The 24,948-nt window shown below is 38.1% G+C and overlaps 1 protein-coding gene across 4 annotated transcripts in view; it reads right to left on the reverse strand.

The window, feature by feature from the left end:
• Positions 1-491: 491 nt before the first annotated feature.
• The window catches only part of PRKG2 (protein kinase cGMP-dependent 2), a 95,340-nt gene continuing 70,883 nt past the window's right edge, over positions 492-24,948 (reverse strand). For 3 of the 4 annotated variants that reach the window (XM_074346074.1, XM_074346076.1, XM_074346081.1), the window contains exons 5-9: positions 16,985-17,148; positions 13,502-13,624; positions 12,423-12,485; positions 5,549-5,615; positions 493-3,486 (exon numbers count right to left, since the gene is read on the reverse strand). In XM_074346074.1, the coding sequence (XP_074202175.1) occupies positions 3,391-3,486; positions 5,549-5,615; positions 12,423-12,485; positions 13,502-13,624; positions 16,985-17,148 (513 nt within the window). In that variant the 3' untranslated portion in view covers positions 493-3,390. Of the gene's footprint in view, positions 3,487-5,548; positions 5,616-12,422; positions 12,486-13,501; positions 13,625-16,984; positions 17,149-24,948 lie in introns of all 4 variants that reach the window. The other variant, XM_074346070.1, reaches the window with a different exon arrangement.

The raw sequence follows: 24,948 nt of genomic DNA on the forward strand, positions 1-24,948 counted from the left end.
TCTATGGACATCATAACGGGAGGCATTCAAATCATGCTGAGGATGTGTATGGGCATGCAGAACAGCAGTCTTAGTCTTTGAGTAGTCCCAGCCTGGGTTCCAGATACACGGGTCAACAAGGCTCCCAGCCATTGAGTCACCCCCATCTCTGACTCTTTCTGCTTGATGCCCCAGATACTGTGGTACAGACGAAAAACCATACTTGCCATGTGCTGTCCAAATTCCTGACTCACAGACTCATGAAGAAGAATAAAATGGTGTTCCAAGCAACTAAGTTGTGAGTTAATTTGTTATATTGTTATAGCAACTGGAACTAAGCCATGGAAAACCATCACAGCAACTGAGAATGAAAGGCATATTTTTGAGGCCAATATTTAGCTTTGAAGGCAGTCAATAGGCAGTGTGTTTATAATTATTTTAGATTCTCGTATGAATGAGATAATGGATGTAAATACTCATAGTATAATACCTGGCAATAAAAAACAAAGATTTATTATTATGCCAAAAGAAATATATGTATATGTTTATTTCCAAATGGTTATTTTCAATGACCCACAAGTAATAATAGTCTGGCCCAATGTTCCAAAGCTTTACATATACCATCTGTAAGTTATAGACGAATAAAGATGTGGTTTGTTATTATCCAAGGTCACACAAATCTGGGCAGAGCAGGAATTCAAACCCATTTTTTTTTTTTACTCCAAATCTCTTACTTTTCACCACTACATTCTCCTCCCTCCAGACATTTTAATATTTAGAGAAAAGATTAAGAAACTACCCTTGTGAAAACTTGGCCCCAAAGAGAAGAGGCTCAAGAATGAAAAATTAACTTTGCACCCAGAAAAGAGATATTAGGAACGCTTTAATGATTAGGAATATGATGGGTCTGTATATAAAGGGATCATTTTGTGTATTTTCTAAGAATATATATATATAAATCCTTAATTTATAAAAAATTAAAATTTAGAAACTTAGGTGAGCAGAGAGCTCTTAATAAAGCACTTATTTTGGTGAGAGTTCACCATAGTCACTAAGATTTGATTAACCATCTTTACTTTATGATTTAAAAAAAGAGAAAAGATTGATACTGAATTTAATTGGCACAACTGTGCATACAGATACAATCTGACAGATAAGGTTCAGGACGAAGTGGTTATTAAGGCCCCTTCAATTCTAACAGAGATAGTAACAGTAGCTCCCATCCATGCAGAACTGATTATTTCATTCATATTGGCAAAGGACTCTCTAAATATCAATTCACTCCCCCAAACAGGCCTCTAAAGTAGCTATTACTTTACTGTGCCTTTTTTTTTTCCACAGGTGAGAAAGCTAGTACTCAAAAAAGGGAGTCATTTTCTCAAGGTCACCCAGCTAGGAAATAGCAGAATTGGGATTATGGGTCAATCTCTCATTTCTTCATCTTTATAAAGTACTCTAAAGAAAACACAATAAAATCACATGTGGAGATTGTATACTGACATGGCCAATCAGAGCCAAAATAAACCTGTAGTCCTCTAAGTTGGTTTTTATTTGTGTATATGTAAGTCTTTTTTGAATTACAACTATTGACCACCTTTGAGAATATCATTGCTAGAATAACTGTACAGTTCTAATATCCACCCAATACATACTTTTCCTCCATTTATAGGTGGGTAATTTAAAAATATATACATGGAAAAACATACAGTGCCTACAAACCAAATGCAAATAAAAATCTTTTAAAAATCTTAGAAATTCATTAAGCAGGTTATGTCAATCCTATTAAAAATGGTTCTTCTATGTACAATGCATAATCTTTAAAAATACTACTCCAGGAAACAAAAATTCTTTGGTTCAGCAAAATGATTCTAAATGTGGAAATTTAATTTGTTAAGGATGCATCTTCTTGGGTTGGACCTCACGTATCTGATTCAACACTCCCAGAAGCACATAGCAGACTCCCTGAATGCTGAAAAGATGGGTGGAGTGTGGGTAGAGGCTGCTTTTCCTACAGAACATTAGCATATGAAAATATAACCAGAAGCTTGAGTAATGCAGGAACTTAGACATTATTTTTACTCTGCCAGATCAAAGAGAGAGAGAGTTTGTTTCCCATCCATTTGGGAAGGAGGCTGCAGAAGTGATTATGGTCAATACATAAAAACATCCTACTAGTAAAGTTCTTAGGTACTGGCGTCCAATGTTATGGAAACAAATCTATTTATTAATTGGAAGACTGCAGGAGGAGACAGGAGGGGGACAGATGCTGGAAGTCCCTTTACTGTCCCATCATTTCTCTAAAGGCTTGCTTGCCTTAAAATCTACAACTATAAACACGCCCATGACTCAAATGTCCTTAAAAAGAGTTATTAATGCAGCCATGATTGGGTGTGCATCAACATTTGCCAAGGGGATTTCCATTAAAAATTAACTGTGGTTATTCTATATTCTTGGTTTATTAATAGCAACAATCACAGAACTGGCCAAAATAGCTGAGTTTCAGCCTTCTTACCTATTAGAATTTATTCTCCATATTTAATGGGAAGGAAACACCTTCACAATTTGTTCCTGCATGCTCTCTAATTTGACTGTGAAAATATTTCATACATAAGATCAAACCTTTCCAGAGGCCCATCACTGAACCACACATTATAACCACCTTTAACAAGGCTTTTGAAAAGTTGCTGAGGTATCATGGCTGGTCACTGGAGAATGAAAAATATTTTTTGCTTTGTTTATTTTTTTCTAAGTTCCCCAATAGAACAGAATCACCTGGCTAGATGAATGAACTCATGTATGTTAGGAAGTCGTACCACTGACTAATACTCAAGCCTGCCCTTCCCGGTACTAGTATCAGAAGCGTATTAATATATTTCTAGGTTGGACACTGGTGAAAATCAAGAGCTTCTATTGACTACCAAGTTTCCTGAAAATCATGACTTCAAGATGCCCTAATGCTTACGTGAGGTGGTTGAGAGCAGGGGAAATCTTCTAAAATTCACCCTTGTTCTTCCTTCTATTTGAATGACTTAGTTGCTCAAGGGCAAGACACTTTTTAAACCTTACCAGGACTCAAAGGAGACAAAGGGACGGAGCAGTAGGTTGCAGAGCAAACGATGTCCCTTTAACAGAAATAGTTCTGACTTTGGAAGGGGAAGAGGATAGCCTACAACACTGAAGAGAAGCAGAGAATGGAATACATGAATAATTCACAGCATCTAAATGAGACGTGATCATTCAGAACCACCTCCACACCCACTGTTTCCCACTCCCAGCTCATGGGCAGGGATTTCTTTTCTCTAATGGTCTTCCCAAAGATAGCATAACACGACAAAGAGAAGTAATCAGGGTTGGGTTGTTGGTCCTCAGAGTCCTCTTGTGCAGTGGAGGCGGTCATCCTCTTCTCTTCCGTCAGAAGTCTTTATCCCAGCCTGACAGCTCATCTGGAGGCACTCCCTTCTCAGGAGGATACTTGTCAAAGTAGCTGTGATCTGTGGGTCCACTGAGCTAGTAGACAGGATTGAACCAGAGGTGAGGATAATGCTGACTAAGCATGCTAGTGCATATGGGGGATTCTTTCTACATCTGAACACTGATGTTACACTGCAACCACTTGTAAGGTACATATAAGGAAAAGATGACCAGTTATCCTTTCTGAATCACACTCTTAGACTCGTGAGATCTCCCCTTTGGAACAAATGGATTGGGTCCCTGAATTACATTCAATAAGAACAACCTGACCTGAGGACTTATTTCTGAAAGAAAAGGCGACAGAAACAATGTCTTCTTTTTTTTTTTTTCAAACTAGAAAACATTTTAAAAGGGAATATTAAAAAATCAAAATTAGACAGAATCCTTCTTCCACTTTATAAGAGCTTCTTACTAATCTTAAATTTTGATATGGTTAATTGACCCATATAAAATCTCCAGAATGTCAAAGGGAAAAATTTAAACATTAGTGATCCTGTTGAGAGAGCAAAGTGACTCTGGTAATAATTTACTTTGCAAATCAAGTGGTTTCCAATTCTTTGCTTTGAAATAATTTTCAGTAGTACCAAACTGAATTATCAGCTGATAGATCACTAACAATACCATTAACGATCGATCACAATGTGTTTTTTGGGGGGACAAGGAGACTATTCAGAGGTGTCCAAAGTGGCATTGCTATTATAAAACCCTCAACTCTCATTATTTATGGAAACACAACTCTTAACCTCTGTATAAAATAATTTTATATTTATATTTTATATAAAATAATATATATTTTATATAAAATAATATATATTTATATTATGTATCTGCCTCTGTATAAAAATAATTTTAAAAAGAAATAGAATTTATATGGAGTCTGACCCCATTTCTAAGTAAATTATATTTATTTACAAGTTCATTACATAATTTTTCAAAATATTTTTGTTTAATAATTACTTAAAATTTTTATAAGATTTATGCTGTTTGATACTGCATGCTATAAAAACGTAATTGTAAGTGAATCTGAAAGAAATATTTGTTGCCAGAAAAACTTTTGTTGTCACAAAAAAATGTTAATTTATAAAACTAAAATTGAAAAGCACTTAAAGAATGATCAATAGAAGACCATCAACCATAAAAATCTTTTACGTTAGGATGGACTTTTATAGGGAACGTGTAATGGAAAAGTGGAAATAAGAGTTCAGAGAGAAAAGGAATGATGTAATATTTCTGCCTGTATTTTTTTAAACGACTGATGAGTTTCAAATTGCCATGGCATTTAGATTACAATGCATATATTTAAAGGGGTGAAGTAACAATAACGTTTTACTTTAAAATATCAATATTTGCAACATACTAGAAATTATATTCTCCACAATGATTTAAACTTTTATGATGAAAAAAAAAATCAGATGTCAATCTAAAAATGTACAAAGAAAGACACAGATCTTCAAAAGTCCGCTACAGAGAACACAGCATAAAGTCTGTAGGATGCGGACTAGACCACTCCTGAGACATTCTTCCCCACAACTTGGCAGGTGTTCTACTTTCTCTAGAGCTGTGCTGTCCAACCAAGTGTGGTGACTGAGCAGTGGAAATGTGGCCACTCAGAACTGAGATGTGCTCAAAGTGGGAAATCAGCTTGAGATTTTGAAAATTTAGTATGAAAAAAATAAATGTAACATCTCATTAGTATTAGTCATTAGTGTGTAGGGTACATATTGAAATAACAGCATTTTAACATATTATGATAATTAAAATTAATTTCACCCACTTCTTTTTAATATGGCTACTAGAAAAATTTTAAATTATCTACAGGCGCACATTATATTTCTATAACCAGCAGTCAGCCTGACCAATGCTGACTACCATGAGACTTAGATTTACATGTCATCGTTTCCTAAGAGCTGAGCTAATGTCCATCAAGTAGGTAAAACTATTTAGACCCTATAATCACAAATGCTATGAGATTTTCACTTAAATTTAAAAACTAGTTCAAAACTTTTAACCTATTACACACCCACACACACACCTGAAATCTGTTTATAAAAACAAATACTTAGAAAAAATCAAGAGAGAAATACAGCAGATACCATACCTCTCTTTGTAAAGGTGATGGAAGGTTCCGTGCTTTCAGTCCCTCCCAATTAAAACCGTTTAACCACCTGAGAAATGAGAAAAGAACAGGCGAATATTACTCGTGTGATGAACTATTAGCATGTCAAGTTAGCGGTCAACCCATTTTGTCGCTTGCTCCCTGCCTGCAATGCAGCTGCCAGTTATTGGAGGAAAATATTCAACCATGTTCACATCTGTGTGTGTCTCACTTTAAACCCATGCCCGCTAACGTCAAGGGGGCACTCAGTGCTGCCCAGCAGTCAGTCTAGAGTTTCCTGATAAACCACTTACTGTCGCACTCCCTGAGACTCATAATTCACATTTTGTCCTTTCTCCTCAAACTTCCAGAAACTCCTCTCCATCCTCACTCCCAAATGATGCCCTGGCTTCCTATTTCACTAAGAAAATTGGAGCAGAAAAGGGAACTTCTACAACTGTCCACCAGCATCCCTGTCTACTTACCCACATCTGTGCTCTGCTTCTCTCCTGTACCATAAAGGAACTGCCTTTGCCTCTAGCTAAGGTCACCTGTGCCCCTGCTCCTGCAGACACTTCCTTGTTCAGCCATGCTCCTTAAATTCTCCTCTCTCCTCAATCTTTCACATCATCTTTGCTGGGTCATTCTAATCAGTAAGAAAACACTGAAATTCTTCCAACAACAAAATGCTCTCCCTTGACCTGAATTCCCCTTCGACTCTCCTCCATTTCTCTTTTCCCGTTGGGGGAAAACTTGAAGGAGTAATCTAATCACTGTATCAGCTGCAGACAAAAACTGTTGCTTGCCATCCAGTAAACAACGAATATTGTCCAACATCAAGCCATCAGCCACTGCAGCCTCCAACAGTGTACCCTGAGGGGAATTCAGGATGGAGAGAAACAGGATACTGGCCCTAGAGAGTTAAGATGCACATCTAAGTAATAATTTGAAGGAGCCCAGATGCTTCTATCTTCCCATGTATAGAAAAGCAGTAAGTCACTAACTTGAGATGTCTGAATTTGTGAGTCACAGAAATCCTTTTTTTTCTTTTTGTTTTTAAATTTAGGTATAATTGCTGTACAGTATTATATAAGTTATAGGTGTACAATATACTGATGCACAATTTTAAAGGTTATACTCCATGTATAATTATTATAAAGTATTGGCTTTATTTCTGATGTTGTACAATACATCCTTGTAGCTTATTTTACACTTAACAGTTTGTCCTTCTTACCCACCAACCCCTGTGTTGCCCCTCTGCCCTTCGGCAGTAATCTTTTGATGTCCTACTACATGGTTTGTTTGTTGTTATTGTTGTCTTTCTAGCAAAAACTACTATGTATCTTGGCTCCTCCCTTACTTCTTTGGAACAGTTCCTCAGGGTTATCTGAGAGGCTGTCTCCTGGGCTATAGTCCTTAGTAAGGTCTCTGAATAACATGACTTGTGACTTTTAGGTTGTGCGTTTTCTTCAGTCAACACTACCCATTTTCTCCTGGCCACACTGCAGTCAGGCTTCACCCCCTCCATCCCATCCAATCACCTCAATTCTCAGTTTTAATATCACTACTAACAGCATTTGCCAGAGCTCCTCACTCACACACCCTGAAACACCCTCCTCACTTGGCTTCTGACACGTGCTTTCATCCTGGTTATCCTCCTGCCTTCTTGGGTGCTTTTTCTCATTTCCCACTATTTCCATGTGAAGCTGGTGGACTCTGGGGCTCAGTCCTTGGACCTCTTCTTTTATAAACTACTTTCACTTTCTAGATAATCTCATTCAGCTCGGTGGTTTTAAAGAGCATTTATAAACTAGTCACTCCCAAATTTCTGTTTCCATCCAAGACCTCCCCATTGCTTTACAAGCTAATATCTACAACTGCCATCGATCATCTCCCCACTTCGTGTCTAATGAGCATCTAGCATGTGTCAGGTCCACAGTGAAGCTCCAATTTTCCCTATCAAACTTGCCTCAGCCATTTCAGTTTCTCCAACCAAAAACCTTGGAGTTATCCTTTCTCTCACACCCTATCTCAGTCCAGAAGCAAATCTTATCAGTGTTACCTTCACAATACGTCGGTATTCAGAACCTGACAAATACTCAACACCTTTGCTCTACCAGCGTGGGCCAAGCCACTATTATTATAATAACCTCCTAACAGGTCCTCTGCTTTTGTCTGTGGGAAACAATTAGCAAGGGCGATCGTTTAAAACATCAGTCAGGTCACATCACGGCTTTGGTTCAAAACTGCCAGTGCTTCCAGTTTCAGCGTAAAAGGTGAAGTCTTCACTAGGCCTTTATTATAACCCATAAACGGTACAGAATCACCTTCCCCTCTCCCCCCCACCTTACCACCGGCCGACATTCCTCTTTCTCCCTCCCTGGCTCATTCGTCTCCTCAACATTCTTCCAACAAGCTAGGGATGCCCCCACTTCAAGACCTTTGCGCTCAGGCCCCTGCAGCTGAATGGCTCTTTCCCCAGGTCTCCACTGGGTGTGTCCCCTCAGCACCATCAGGCATTTTCTCAAAGCTCGTCGTCTTAGTGAGGCCTTCTTTGGCCATCCAGTCCAACACTGCAACCCCCCAACCCCTCCCCCATGCTTCTCATCCTCCTTCCCTACTTTATTTTCTCTCCTTAGCACTTCCTGCTCTCTGAAGTACCTACTACACACTTGACTTAATTATCTTCTTTATTTTCTATCTCCCCTATAGAAGGCAAGTTCCACAAGAGCAGGGGTTTTTGTCTTATTTTATTTCCTCTTGTGTCCCTAATACTCGGAATGATTCTTGGCACAAATAGGGGATCAAATAAATGTATGTTGCATAACTGAGTGACTCTACAAGAGAAGACGCTTACATAGAACCTCCAACTGCCATAAACGTAAAACATCACACCGCCGTCGTGGTGATGCTCTTGGTGAAATGCATCTAAAAAGCTCCAAGATAAAAGGTACTTTATGGTAATCTGTAATGGGATTAAGCTGATGGCCGGATGAAGTACTTTTATTTATTGCTTCCAAATCATTAGTCTAAAAGGGCAGATCTGATCTTTAGGATACATATCAGCAAAGGCTTGGTGGGCTGGAAATGCAACACCAGAAGCGAGGAGGCCTTGCTTCTCCCAGACAGAAACAATGTACTCTGTCTCTCAGAATCTTACAAAGAACAAGGAGTAAAACTGTTCCACAGCCACTCATCTTTTCCAATGGGACACTGAGGTCAGGTCAACCAGCTAACAAAAGTGTAGGGAAAATCAGTTTAGTTCCAGGCATCAAAAACAACAAAGACCCTGATTTTAGGATATTTTTATTTTGGTAGAAGGTGACAAATAATCAAACAAAAAAGTGAACAACACAAATACTTCAGTTAATTTCAGATACTAACAAGGACTAGGAAGATAAAAGAGAGTCAAGTGGTAGATGATGACCGGGCTGGGAGTGGGCTGGGAGGCGCTGCTTCAGCTTGGCTGGTATCTGCAGAAGTGCTATGTGAATTAAGGCCAGAAGGAGGAGAAGGGGAAGCCATGGAAAGATGTGTGGCCATGGCCTTCATGGAAGTGCGTGCCTGGTACGAGCTGAAGTGTGATGGGTGGAGGGGAAACTAGAAAACAATATGATGCCTGAGAACCGACCAGAAGCCAGATCCTGCACGGTCTGGTGGAACACAGCAAGGAATCAAGATTTTATGCTTATCGGGAAGCCGTTAGAAAGTTCTAAGGAAGTGATGGCAATCTAAATGTGCTTTCCCAAGATGATTCTGGCTGCTTTGTGAAGAACAACCACAGGGGGGCGCAATGGGGCAGGGTGGTGGTGGGAGGTGTGTACTGAAGGCTGGGAGACTTGAGGAGGCTGTCACAGTCCTGCCTGTCAACCGTACTCGAAGTTATGCTTTTCCAGCTTTTTCAATCTCTTCCCACCTGTAGAGTTCGTTTTGGGTCACTCCTTGACTGGATTTCCCATTCCAGGTCTAAGCTTAGCAAGCAGAAAAGTACTAAAAACAGAGAGGCGCTAGTACATTCCATCTCGGATGCCATTCTTAACCCAAAGTGCCATGTGGGTCTAAACTGCCGAGACTCTCATCAAAGAGTGCGAGTCAGACAGACATTCACGCGGCATGACCTCCCCTGTCCTTGCTGCAAAACCACTGAAGCCCTCTCCTCCATTTACCATCATCAGCTTCTTTGCTCAGATCGAGGCTCCATTGTTAGGGATTTCTAGGCACGCAGTTCTGTGGATTCTTTTCTTTTGCCATCAAATATCATCACAATGCCTTTTCACATATTTCACAATGCTCTCTACCCAGAAGCTACTCCATAAATATTAATAAAAATCATTACTGTGACTCTACTGAATCAAAGAGCCTATACATTCTTGCTGAGTACTTGTTACAGTTTGACTTCTGGCAATATTTACTTAACATGAGTGGCTATTCACTTAACACTTGGCCTTTATGACACTAACCACATTTTAAGTAATCCAAATGCCAGCATGCACTCGTGTGTGAAAAATATTCACTAAAGAAATATTAGCAGCAACTGCACATAAATTGCTTCTTCATTTTTAAAAGACTTGTAAGTTATTCTTGAGAGTAATTTTAGAGACTAGAACTATTAAAGGTAACATTAAGAGACTTGAAACAAATTACTCCTCCACCTAGCAGCAAAGATTTAATTACACCCTACAAATACATGACCCCTCTTTTCAGATAGGGGCTAGGAGACATGATTGGTGCCTAGTTTATAAATTAACTCATAAATAGGAGGGGAGAACTCTATTTTCAGGAAAGATGATTCAACACAGACTGAACAAACATGGAACAGTATGCCAGGTTTAACTGTATTATTTTTAAATACAAAATTTAAGTAAATAATTCTCTAAGGAAAAAAATTAGAGTGGGAAAATCTGATGGCAAACCTTAAAAAAGAATTTTTTTTTTTAAATTCCAAGAATATAGTTGGTAGAGATGCTACATGCCTTGGAGGAAGGTTTTGGAACACTCCTACTTCAAAGAAGAAAGAGATCTGTTTTTCAGACCTCCCTGACCCAGCTTTGTATCTTAGAAGCACTATGAAAATGAGGTGAAATAACGTCTTTGAGCCCCCCGGGCTCATCGGAAGCTACTGTGTAAATCTGGTACATCTTATTAGTGAACTCTGCCCTACACACTGCGCTCCGATGCTTCAGTTACTTGGCAAAGAACACTCTGTCTGTTAAGAAGAGTGGGCAGATTAATCCCTATGGGGAAGGAAATTCAAAATTCTTCATTACCACGCTGAGGTGAGAAAATCCTTTAGCATCAATTTGCATGTGCATCCAATCACAATTTGACAGTTACATTTAAATGAGCCTCAGGTAAATAAGAAGTAAGAGCTAAAACTGGAACCTGTTAACAATTACATCACTTCTATTTCCCAACTGCCCCAGAGCAAAACACGAAGAGGAAGACGGTTCTTTAATGAGACAAAAGAGGAAAACACATTGGAAGAGGGACTTTAATTGACAGGACACTTGTTTGTTCAATACGAATGGTGTGTTTATGTGTTATTTTATAATGAGAAAAGAAATTGTGGTAACAGCATGTAGGAAGAAAGACAAATTGGAATCTAAGACAAAGAATAAGCTTTACATTGAAGACAATCTAAAGGATGGCAAAGAACAATAAAATACACTAAGCATTTTGATGTCTGTAAAATCCACAGATGTTCTGTTTGTCTCCATCTCTCCCTCCCTCCTTTCCTCTTCTCCCCTTCCTGATCCATCCTGAAGGCAGAGCGCGATATGAATTTACAATGTTGAATACATGGCTTTATTTCAAGAACGTTCATGAATAGCTAGAGCAGGGTTGGCAGCTTGGGGATTTTTTTTTTTTGAAGCTGCACCACTACTGTTCAGAAAAAGAAGAGCGTTTCTATACAGCAGCATCTCCCCCTTTATTTTCACACTGTGTTCATGTGCCCCTAGTTCTTCAGTGAATATATCCAGAGAGGAATAAAATACTGGAAGGTGTTTTCATTTCTGAAAGTGAACACAGCAGCGTGCTCAAAGGTTTTCAATAACAAAATTCTCACATTTATTTTCTGTACTATCAATAGGTGAGATTTCACAAGTTGTAAGCAAAATTGAAACATCTTGAAGACTGCAGGATTTAGCTAAGCATCGATTAAAAAAATCCTCCAAGATCTGAGCAGCCACATATGAACAACCAAATCAGACAGTGTACATTATGGGAGTTCTTGATGATTTTAAAGGCCAGCTTTAGAAATTCACAGACCTGAAAAGGTCCATGTTAGATTACTACCCAAGGATAACACATTGCCTGAGGTGTCGTGGGAATCAATGTACCTTACCCAAAGAGTAAAATACAGCATGAGGCTTCAAACTGTGGAGAGCCAGTCAAAGGAAAAGTGTATTTAAACTAAATATATAATATTAATTAACAATTAAATAGAATACTATTTAACTGTTGATTTTGCTGACCCATTCTCTTGCATACTGACAACCTTGACTGTATCCTACTTTCATTACAAATCTAATGTCAAAATTGGAACCTAATTCCTTTATAGAATCCAAGTTAATATTTTAAAAAGTTAAGGATAGCAGCCAATAAGAAGCTAAGTTGTTATAACTTGAAAATGTAATTTATAATTTGTTTTATTACTTCATCCATACTTGATATGAATTTCCAGCATTAGTGAAATCACTTTGCGACTGATCATTGTTATTGTAGCCAATAAAACACAAATTAAAAATAAAGCACCAAAAAGGAAAAACTGAGCATCTGTGTAGGGATCTTTGCAGCATATTGAGAGAAGCTGCAAGATTACCAAGCTTTACAAACAAATCTCTATAGTCTTCTGGGCAGAGAAGTAACTATGTACCTGTGTTTCTTAATGTCATTGATGCCATTCTTCAGATTTCCTAGTCTCTCGGTTGGATTTTGCCTGTAGTAAAAGTTTTCAAGTCAGTTTATAGTAATTATACTTGAGTAAATTTTACATTAAAATTTAACAAATTTTCTTTCTTTATTCATTCATTCATTCATTTTGTCAACAATATTCATAGACCAGGAGCATCTGAGTATAGGGAGATGGAAAATGTGTGCCCTCCCTGGGGGATCCACAGCCAAATTACAGTTAGGAATATGAAAAATATATGTATACCAGTATATAGATTGATAGATATGAATATAGATAGTAGATATCTCCCAGTGCTTTAAATAAGCTGTGAATAAATGCTTAAAAGAACAGGATGGTGCTATTTTACCAACTCTACTAGGAAAACCAAGGAAAGCTTTAAAGAATCATTTACAATAGAGCTGGAATTTTAGAAGCAGGCAGAAATTTCTGCGGGCAACCCCACAGCTAGGTTTCACATTCTAAATTTACTAAACTTTACTGCTTTTTAAAAAGTTCAGATGTGCACAAAAACCAAAAAAACAGTGACAAAATGAAGTTTAAATAAAATTCTAGAAATCTTCTATTCTCCAATAAATTATTTCTAATGGTAAGTAGTAATTTAAAATGAGGCCAGAGCAGTACGTTTTTTCAAATGAAGATTGAAAGAGGGCATATAGTAACACGTTTATCATCACCACTGATTCTCTCTCAAAGTAACAAGGCTGTAAATTACTCCTTTATTGAGTTAAGGTTTGTGGTCTATTTTCCTCTATGACAGACAAAGACGATTCTCAACGATGACCTGAGTAATCTGCATCTCTTTTGAACTATAAGTAGTTTCTGTGCTTCCATAATACGAAGTAAACTCAAACTCCTGGCATAGACTGCAAGATAGAAAATGATTTTCTTTAAATATAATTTGGCTACATAGAAAAGTACAAAAAGTAAATATATACCTGAGTTTTAAATGTGTGAAAAAAATAAAATAAATGTGTGGAAGCAGAAATGAGAAGCCTTCACACTTTTCCCAAGAACAAGGGGTTTTTAATAATGACTCTCACCTGCAAAGCCTCCGAATCAAATCCTCAGGTCGTCTTGTTATCTTTCTGGGAAAATCCATTTTTTCAATTCCTTTGAGAATCAAATTGTAGGTCATCATTTGGTCAATCCCAGAAAAGGGCGGGCTAGAGAAAAGCCAGAACAGGACACTTGGACCAGCATCTGAGACACGGTTCTAACTAAGCCTCTTTTCTTTTCTTTTTCTTCCTTCCCTCCCTTTCTTCTTCCTTCCCCCTCTCTTACAGGTTAGTGTTCCACTAAATCTGGATATATGCTAGAAAATAGCTTCATTAATTTCACATCACTTAACAAATGACACACAAACACATGTAGAGGTAATCTGTCAAGTGGTCATAATCACAGAAAAGAAAAATAGAGGGGAGAACAAAGAGGGAGAGGGAGAGGTGTGATTTTGTGAGACAGAGTGGACAGGAAAAGCCTCTCTCATACATTGTCAATCGAGCAGAGGTGGGAACGAAGAGGAGTGAATGAGCCACACTGTTTTCTTGTAGGCAAAGGACTCCAAGACAGCAAGGACAAAGGCCACGAGTCAGGAGTGGACACAGGTTGTCCCTGGAACAGTGAGGAGGGCAGTGATGCTGCTGGAGTGAGTGGTAAGCAGGGGAGGAGTATAAGAGATAGGGGAACATCGCAGAGATCTCATGGGCGATGGTAAGGACCTGGGAATGTGTTCTGAGTCTGGTGATCTAATTTACAGCAGCCAGAGTAAGCTTCTTAAAAATGTGTTGAAAATAAACGGTGATGGTACTCGTGGTGGGGAAAGGAAGGTCTGGCAGCCTGGACTAGAATGGTAGGGGTGAAGGTGGTGAGATGTGTTTGGATTCTCGACTTACTTCGATGATAAAGCCAACAGGATTTGCTAATGGGGTGAATGCTGTGTGTAGGAGAAAGAAAAGATTCAAGAATGATGCTAAGTGTTTTGACCTATGGAATCGATTAAAGACTGGGGTAAGGGTTGAGGGTGGGAGGCAAGGGTGCGGAGTAGCTTATGAAGCAGAAACTCCAGACTTATGTCTTGAACATCCAGATAGAGATGTTAAGCGAACAGCTGAATTTATGAGTCTGGCATTCAGGGAAGAGGTCAGGGCTGGAGGCATGATTCTGGGGAGTTATCAGACAGTAGTTACGACCATGGGACTGGATGATATCACCCAAGGAGTGAATAGACAGAAAAGAAGTCAAGTGGCCAATGACCACCGAAGGGGTCAGGATGAAGAGAAGGATCCAGCAATGAACTCTGAGATGGAGCCTCTAGCACAGGAAGAGAAATGAGAGGAAGGGAGGTCCTAGAAGCCACGTGAAGGGAGCATTTCAAGGAAACTGTTGCTCAGATGAGTAAGAAAGCTTTGGAAATTAACCATTGAATTTGGGCAACATGTTAACGCATACACTCTGCTTTCAAAACCACTTTAATGCCTATTCTATAGTTATTTAATTTTTGAAAGTTAAAGATGACTTTTATGAACAACTCTGCTATATCTTGGTCATGCTTGAGACTTCTGACCGGTGAGAGTTCCCACTCTTGGTAGTAAACTTGAAACAAGGTCGGTTTTCTATAATCTTTGTTTCACTTGTAACAAAAATGAGGTGGGAAACAAAAACCATTGCTATAATATCTTCCATCTATTTATATATTTACAACTATGTTTTTTAATGTAAAGTCTACATGTTCTTTATTTTTTGTATATATATACATATATATGTAGATTGTTATTCTACGTGAAGTAAGCCAGAAAGAGAAAGGAAAATACTGTATAATATCACAACTGTGTTTTGTTTTGTTTATTTCATTTCTTTCCTTGTTTTCATTTACCTCCCGACTCTCTAGAGTTCAGGGTATTTAAAACAAACTCTTCTCACACCCTACTCTGAAAGCCTTTACAAAAACAAATTCTCAGCTTCTTTCTGACAGCTCAAGGCCACGTTAGCAACTCCAAGTTACTGAGGTTTTTTTTCCCCCTTCCTCATTCCCTCACTGTATTTCCCTACTTCTTGTAACAATCTACTCCAGCTGATGAAGACTGAAATGTATGTTCTCCAGCCACCTGAAAGATCATCATGTATCTTTTAGAAATGCAGCTGAAGACTTTTCCAGGGACGAAGAAACAAATTCTTGAAACAGAAATCCTTGCGTCCTGAGACCTTAAGCAACTTTCTCTCTGAAATAACTGTCTGAAAAAATTTCTCTTCTTTCCTTCAAAATCTTAAGCAATGAATATTTGAAAATGATTACAGATAATATAAAATAATCTTTCATATCTGTTTGCTCAATGCATGTGGACAAGGACGTTGAAGGAGCCACAGGTAATCCAACGTTGACATCTGTAGTGTCAAAAGTTCAAAGAAGATTCTATGAAACTCTCTTTTTGAAAAGTATGTGTTGAGACTTGAATCCCCATCACTGGGCTCATTCCAGCATTCCTTATAGCGTTCCACATGCAAATCCTCCCTGAAATCAAGACTTAGAATATTCGGTTGTAAAGGTTTATAAGGATGACCAAATCAGCTCATGAGAAATGGAGGTAGAAAACTGGAAAGAAAACTGATCTGAATCCTGTGTGTATTTTCCAAGCACTATATTAAAACACATATGTGTAAGGCACGTGTGTAATGGAAAGAAAACCTGGGATCAAATCCCTGATCTTAGATAGGAAGCTCTCCGGCTTAGTTTTTTAATCTATAAGATTTAAATCATAAACTAATCATAATAGAAATTTAAGTCATAAAATAGTTTTTAAAGATCCTGCTTTAACGTCCACCCAAGTTTGTGAAAACTAAACTAGATAATATGCATGTCAGTGCTTAGTAAACTGTAAAGTGCTTTACAAATGTGAGGGAATAAGGGTGTGTGCATGCACATTGAATATTTGGGATCTCACATTCATTAGTACAGCCCTTTAATGGCTTCAGGAATGACAATCCAACTTTAACTTTAAAACTCCCACTGTGTCTTGTCTCTGTTCATTATCACCTCTAGAACGCAGTTGACAAAGGGATTAAAATTTAAATCCATCAATGTTGCTTTCTCTTAGCTATTCTGGCTAATGATTTGGGGGGAAGATGGAAGAACATGGTTAAATTTAATTGATCAATGGATTTAATTGACCTAAGACTGCTATTTTCTCAACTACAAAAAAAATGAGGAAATAATTACAGCCCACAATTTCAATTCCTGTTCTTATTTCTATGATGGATTACCAAAACCTTTATCCACTTAATATGCTACCTGTGTTTACAGGCCTTGCCATTTTCAGGCACACCACAGCAGCTCTGCACTCCTTTCCTGCAGCTTCCTGAGCCTTTTCACGGTGTCATGACCTAGCAAGCATGCTATATATGACATAATACGGAGAGGAAGAGGCATCGTGCTTAATCAAAAACACCCCCAAAATGTTAAATTCTTAAATTACATATATTTGTTACCATTAGTAAGAAAAGGCTGAACACAACTTGTAGGTACTTACTTGCCCGTTAGGAGCTCATACACTAGAATTCCCAAGGACCAAAAATCCACACTGAAGTCGTGTCCTTTGTTGAGAATGACTTCAGGAGCTACGTACTCTGGAGTTCCACAGAATGTCCATGTTTTCTGTCCAGATCCTATTTTCTTGGCAAATCCGAAATCAACCTGGAAGAGGATGTCAAAAAAATTTTCAGAGACCATAAAACTCATGTTCTTTAAATTTCCCTCTAACTTCTCCAATCTTACTTCTACATATCCACCCTCCTCTTCCCACCATGGTGCGCGCGCACGCACACACACACACACACTCCACTGACCCTCTCATTTATTCTTTTGCAGGGACAACGGTATATCTCATTACTTTGGAGAAAGTTCCATGCACACACCTCTATGCCCACAACCCCTAGAGGGCTGGTTTGGTAAAGGGAGATCATTACAACAGAGGTGAAGCTCAAGACAAGCAGATGAGTAATTTTCAAATCAATAATGATATTCATTGGTAAGAGGAGAGAAGGCAGAAGTGATGGACCCTTGTGCACTTCTAGCTTTGTCATAACAGGGAAAAGTAATAACAGAATTGAGAGTGTGGGAAAGGGACCACTATTGAGAAGAAGAAGGGCTTAAAATTCTGGACAGTCCTTAAAAACCATTATGCACGTTGTCTGCACCCTCTAAATGTTGGCAGTCCAAAGAAAAAGCCAGGATGGGATGGGATCATCCAATCTTAACTTTTTCTGGACTCTGTCCACTTTCAGTCCCTCTCACGGTAGTGGGTGGTGGTAGCAACTGCATTAACTTATTTATTCTGAAACAACAGAGCCAGCTCTCACTATAAGCCAGGCTCTGTGCTAAGTTACAGATACAGAGTTGACCAGGAGAAGCTCAGAGTATTGGGAAGACTTACACAGACGTGATTAATAAAATGTCACGTGAAACATGATAATAGTAGAAGATTAGGCTAAACTCAGAGAGCAGACAGACATATTCTTCTGGAACGTTAGGGAGAAGACGGCTGGGGAAGATGTTGCAAGGAGGTGACATCTGAGCTCAGCCCTGACTGAGGAGCAGGAACTCTCTCAGGGTAATGAATGGGGGGTAGTAGCCTCATCTGTCTTTTCCGATTAGGCCCCCACCCCACTTCTCTAAGATTCTAGTCAATGAACTCTGTGCATAGAACAGAGACAGGAAAGAAGGCCAGAGCAACAGAAGACCCGTTCATTGAATCGAGGCAGTGTATGTGACTGAAATCCTGTCCTGCAAAACAAACAGCTGGTTTCCTTCCACAAGGGTTACTTCGCATGTACTTTTCATCTCCAATACATACAGGTATTATTTTAGTAAAACCACCTTCCACCTCCCTCAAGTAAACAGACCCACAAATTATACCTGGATTTCAACATGCACATTTGAACAGCTTCATTACACATGGACTAGCTTAATAATATGGCAATAGTCTTGGTTAAAAAAATTAAACAAATCAGGTTAACATAGCAAAACAGGCCCTCACTAAAAAATTATGAGTCAGTGACCTATAAAACCCAGCCCTCATTTATTTATTCAAATGTGAATATTTAAAACGCTTGTTTTACATTTAAAAATCTCTTGAAATGTACCTTTTTACTAATGCTTTCTGGTATTTATCACACAACAGCAAGGATATCCTTATTAGAAAATGGGAATTGAAACAACCTAATTTGAAGTGGGCTTTTACTGTTTTCTTTCATCAACACAGAATGACTCTCAAAGATTATACCCAAGACATGACTGGGAATATGATGATTCTACTTACTCCTCAGAGAAAGAACCAATATGAAAATCCTGCCTGGTTTTATAAAGACTGAAATTTAAGAGACAAAAAAGCAATGCTTATAATTGCATTTGTATCCATGTATATATAAAAACATTGTATTTTATTGTTCTGTAACAGCCTTTCAACTCATTTTTTTAAATTGCACCTAAATTTTCCTTTTTAGGATTACTGGAAGTTCATTAGATGGTTGGGAGGGTTTTCCTAGCTCTGAAAATAATAAACTTTGAGTACCTGGTTTTGCTTTTGTATTTATGTACTGGCCCAAAGAGATGGCAATAATTATATTAAGATTTTAAGATTTATGAAAACTTACCACTTTCTTTCCCTCCCTTGATCATATCAACTTTAATCCATTTGGTTGCAGGAAATTGACACTCAGACCTATTCAAAGTCATGTGCCTAATACAGACGGACCTGGACCTTATGATGTGAAGTTCTGTGCATTTTCTATAAAAATTCACACTACCTCTGCCTTGTACCAGCATGGATACCACCGCAGAGCCTCAATCTTTTCTTTAACCCTTTCTTTTCTAGGCAACAGAAATGCAAGTTCTTATCTTTATTTATTCAAAGAATGTTTATTGAAAATCACCACTGTACCAAGCATCAGGATACAAAGTCCGCAGTCCTTTTAGAGCTTACATTTAAAAGAAAGGGGAGAACCAGCATAAAAATATAATATCATGCATAATATTGCCAGACAGTGGCTTATGTTATGTGGCACATACAGCAGTTAGGTACTGAGAACTCTAGGAACTATATTTTAAATAGGCTGATCAGAAAAGCCTCTCTGAGGAACTGCATTTGAGCAGATATCAGCAGAAATCCATGTGAAATAAGAATGAGAGGCCTGTGAGGGGAGGGTAGAGCTCAGTGGTAGAGCGCATGCTTAGCAGGCACAAGGGCCTGGGTTCAATTTCCAGTACTGCCATTAAAATTTTTTTTTTCAAAAAGATAAATAAAAGGTAATCTTTGAAAAAAAAAAAAAAGAATGAGTGATCTGAGAAATCTGAGCAAGGGTGATTCTGACAGGTAAACAGCTGGTACAAAGGCTCTAGCCTCTGGGAACATGCATGGTTAAGATCAGGGATTGGCAAGAAGGTCACTGTGTCTGGGCCCTGGTGTGGGAGGGAAGAGAGGTAGCAGTGAGGGCGGATTGTGTAGTGGTCCAGCAAACCTCAGAAAGAACTTCAGACTTCTTTTCCTAAGAGGCCATTGGAGTATTAATAAGAGGGTTATGCATGGCCTGGCTAATGTTTTAAAGGGATTATTCCAGAAGAAAAGAAGACAGTCTTCCATGCTTCCTTTTTAAAAAAAATTTTCCTAGCAGAACTAAGCTTTCATGAAGAATCTCTGGAGAAGCTGCACACAGGTTTTCCCTTGTCTCTCTGTTCAATCCCCATCATGAAAGGCAGCTTACATTATGCTGAAAGCTTAAAAACATTAAGTCTCCAAAGATTTTAATCAACCAGAAGATATTAAGATGCTTCTAAATCTGCAGCAATGATTGGTTCCTTTAGACAGAAAAATCAGTGCTGTGGCTTGCTGGAGCTGCTGTCCAGGAAGCAGTAGCTTTTTCCCAGAAGTTTCTCTCTGGGTCAGTAAATGTGTCAGCTATTGGTTCTTTTGCTCACATTAAAAAAAAAAAAAAGATACAAAATGACCAGTTTAATTAAGCCAGATGATTCATGGAGATGTACCTTCCAAAGAAAATATTTATGTGGCATTTTTAGGGCACTTGCTTTGCCCAAGTCTAGACAAGGGTAAGATGGAATCTGTTTACTCTGTCCACCAATAACCAAAGAGGATTTCATGTCCTTATGATACTAACATCCATCCACTAAAACGGACAACGTGGATGGCTTCCACTGGGTGGAAGAGTGAGTGAGAGAGGCTAAGAGTCCTTCCTAGCAGCACCCCACTCTTCAGGGGGCTGTGGTGACTCACCTGCAACACTGGGAGTGCTTAGTGGAACGTGGGAAAGGTGTAGGGGAGCTTTGCATACACGAGAGCAAAGAAAATCAAATCATTGAGGGCTCATCTCATATGCCGCCACCTCTATGAAGCCTTTGAATTTACAGAACCAACTCTTTCCTCTTACAAGATTCTTTAACACTGTTTATATTCCACAATTACATCCCCTGCGGAAGCATCGTCTAGTTGTGTGTGAATAAATCTAGCTCCTTGAGAAAAGGCATTACATCCTATTTATTTTGTACCCCTCACAGCATTTGTAGCACAGCAGATGTTTGCCATGTGTTTAGTGAAAAAATCTGAACGAGGAGATAACTGTTAACATCGGTTTCAATAAGATGTATCTGTATAATTTTTGCAACAGCTTCATGAGTTAGGGATTAAATTCAAAAGTATGATATCCCAATGTTAGAGATGACAAAACTAAAGTCTAGGAAGGTCATGGATCCTTGAGATAAGACTAAAACTAAGTTCCAAAGGAACCTTCTCATAATAGGTAAACTGATGAGTAAGTAGATTTTTAAGGGAAAAGGAGCAACATATTTTAAGCACGTTGGTGAGAAAAGCTTCATTGTCATTTACTAAGTACATCTATTAATGGTCTGGCAAAAAGAATCTAGTTAGAGTTGATGTTTATTTTTATTTTTCAAGTTATGAAATACTTGACACATATAATGTGTCATACATGCAAGTTATAAAGCGTGATAATGAAAACACCCTTGTACCGTACCCACAACCAGTGGAATAGTTAGCAGAGAACCACTGCAGAAGCCCTGTGCCTCCCATACTGTCCTCCGACCTACTGCCAACAGGTCACCGTGTGCATCCCTCCCATACCTACTGCCAACAGGTCACCGTCACTCTGACTTTTGGTATTTATCATTTGCTTGCACTGATTTCTAATTTAACCACATACCTAATATCTTTAAATGATACATAGGTCTCATTTTTAAAACTTATAGATAAATCTTATCTATTCTTGGGCAAATTGCCTTTTTTCACTTAAAATCATATTTTTGAATTTAATCCATATCGCAGTACAGTTATTTTCCCTGCTATAAATGCTTTTGTCCATTATGCTCTTGATGGAAATTTGTCTTACATCTAATGGTGCGTTAGCACATCAAAAACATCATTTTCCACGTTGCCTACTGGACATGTCTAAGAAGGCAGAATTTCTGGGTCAAAGATATGGTACATTCAACTTCACTACATGCTGTCAAATTATTTCCTTTAGGTACTTATATCTCAAACCCCTTCACAGCAGCAGTGTTCAAGAGTTCCTAGTGCTTTACATCCTTACCATCTTTAGCGACAGCCACTTTTCTTTTTTGCCATCTGTATGTATTAAGTCCCTGTGGTTTTAATTTGCACCCCCCTTAGTAATTCGTTTGAGCTAGAGCATTATAATTAGTTCTGATATCTGAGAGAGTTCCCACCCACTCTGTTCTTGTTTGCCCTTAGAAATGTCTTGGCTATTCCTGGCTTTTGGTCAGTTTGTATAGACTTTAGAATCAGCTTGCCAAGCTTCATGGAGTGCTCTGCTGGAATGCCACAGGAAGGGTATCAGATCTGTAGGTCACTTGGGGAACTACTGGTATCTTTAGGATGTTGGCCCTTCCTATTTTTTTGTATATGTATTTTATATACTGTATTGTTTTGTTTCACTTTGTTTTTAATTTTTTTAAATTGAAGTATGGTTGATTTGAACCGTCCTATTTTTAAACCTAATACATCTTTCTGAGTTAGGGTAATGCTAGCTACTGCAACAAACATATTCAAGAAAGTATAAAAGCTTAAACTCTACATTCGTTTACTTCTTCCTCACATAATGGGTTTTCCTGAGCAGCACGGAAATCTCCTCCAAGCAGTGGCTCAGAGATGCGGGCTCACTAGGCTCTGCCAACTTCAAATTGCCTGTGCTCATCGGCCAGGAGCCAGAAAGGCTGCACAGAAACCAGCTGCGAAGACCCTCATCAGCCCAGGTCCGACAGCAGGGCACAGCATGCAGCTCTCATCGCGCAAGCTCGAACTGTACCACGTAGTCACAACTAGCCACACAGAAGTTCTAGTTCTGTGCCCAAAAGAGAATGAATTTAGGCCTTTTTAATGTCTTTCTATCAATTTGTATAAGTTTATCAATAAAGCTTTTACACTTTTTTGTCAGCTTTATTCCTACATTATATTTTATTTACATTATATAAATATATGTTATATTTTTAGACTTTTTTTCAATGGCATTTGTATTCCTATTTGTCAGCTATATTTCTGGTATTTAAAAATACACAGAGCTCTTGCATTATTAATCTTACAGGCTGCATCGATACTAAACTCTCTACATTTTAGTAATTTGGTGTTACATTCTGGATTTCTATAGAGTTAATCATATCACAAGGGAAATAAGTTTTGTTGTTTATGTGCCAATTTTTCTTTTAATTTTATCTATATCTCAGTGCACCAGGTAGAACCTCCTGTAAAATACTAGCGAGAAGTGCTTATACTGCTGATTTTTAAGAGCATACTTCAAATGCTTCATCATTATGTACAGTGTTTAAATTTTTGTTAGGTATCTTTCTTTGGGTTAATAAAATGTATTTCTATTCCAAGTTTGCTAAGAGAATTTATCATAACTGAATGTGGAAACATCAAAATTTTCTCTGCATCTATTGAGGTACTTATGTAATTGTTTTTCTTTTTTTAATCTATTAAAGTGGTGACTTGGTTCAATAAAACTTTTAATGTTAAACTATGCTTGCATTCCTGGGATATATCTAACTTGTTAAGATGCACTGTTACCATTTGTATTAATTGTAGTACTCAATTTGCTAATATTTTGCTTATGATTTTAACATTAAATTCGTAAGTGAGATTGGACATTAATTTGCCTTCCTCAGGCATTTCCTTTGGAGAATCAAGTTTACACTAGCTTCATAGAATAAGATGGAAATTATCTTTTACTGTTTTCTGAAAGAATCTGCATAAGGTTCATATTATAAGCCCTTGAAGTAAATTCTCTGCATCTTGTGAGCTACGGACTGAATGTCTCTCTCTAAAATTCCTATGTTGAAGCTCTATTCCCAAATGTGATGATATTTGGAGGCAGGAGCCTTTGGCGGGTAATTAGGTCATGAGGGTGAAGCCCTCATGAATGGGATTTGTGCCCTTATGAAAAAAGACAAGAAAGATGACATCTCTTTCCATCATGTGAGGACACAGTGAGAAGACAGCCACCTGTAAACCAGGAAGAGAGCTCTCACCAGAGCCCAACCATATATATATTCATATACACATTTCATATATAGTAGCAGAGTTGCCCAAATCCTTTCTAATCCATGTGAATCTTTACTAACTGTACTTATGTTCATGCATAATCACATTTATCTGTAGCTCTTCTCTTTTTCTTTTGATCAGTATTTTCAAGGTTGTTAGTTGTATTAAACTTTCAAAACATCCTGGCTCTGTATCCTTTTATTTTATATTTTATTAATTCATCTCCTTAACTTTATTTTGTTCCTTCTCTTTCGTTTTTACCCCTTTTCCATCTTCTTAAGTTGAATGCTTAGCTTATTAATTTTTAGCTGTTTTTATTTCCTACTTGAAACATTAAAGGTTATAAACATTACTCTATCATTTTAGTTGCAACCCACATGTGTTGATATGTAAAATTCTCTATTATGCAACTCTGTTTCATAATATTCATAAAAATCTTCACTCATCCTTGAATTATTTTGAAATATTCCTAAAATTCCAGTGAGGTGAATTCAAATTTTTTTAGTGGTTTCTTCCCATTTTTTCAATTTTGTTATTGATCTCTACCTTAAATACTTTGACGTTGGTGAACGAAACCTCCATGTTCCTATTTTGGGAATGAGAAGGAAGCTGCCCCACTGATCTTTCACTTATTCTTCTATGCTAAGCTGTGTGCTAAGTCTAGCGGTAAATACTGCAGCACAGTTTCTGTCATCATGGGGCTATGAGCGTACAGGAGCAGCTAGATCATAAAGAAGCAGGCAACAGTGTCAACATTTAATGTTTGACACTGTATTTTCTTCTACTATACTCCACCTAAGTAAAAGAAGTAAGAGTGAGGTGTTCTGTTATCACATGAGGTGTATTACCTACATGAGTTAAGAGCACAATCATACAGAACACTTACTGATGAGTGACAGCTGAGATTTATT

This window comes from Camelus bactrianus, chromosome 2 (assembly GCF_048773025.1).
Source record: "Camelus bactrianus isolate YW-2024 breed Bactrian camel chromosome 2, ASM4877302v1, whole genome shotgun sequence".
Classification (NCBI taxonomy): domain Eukaryota; kingdom Metazoa; phylum Chordata; class Mammalia; order Artiodactyla; family Camelidae; genus Camelus; species Camelus bactrianus.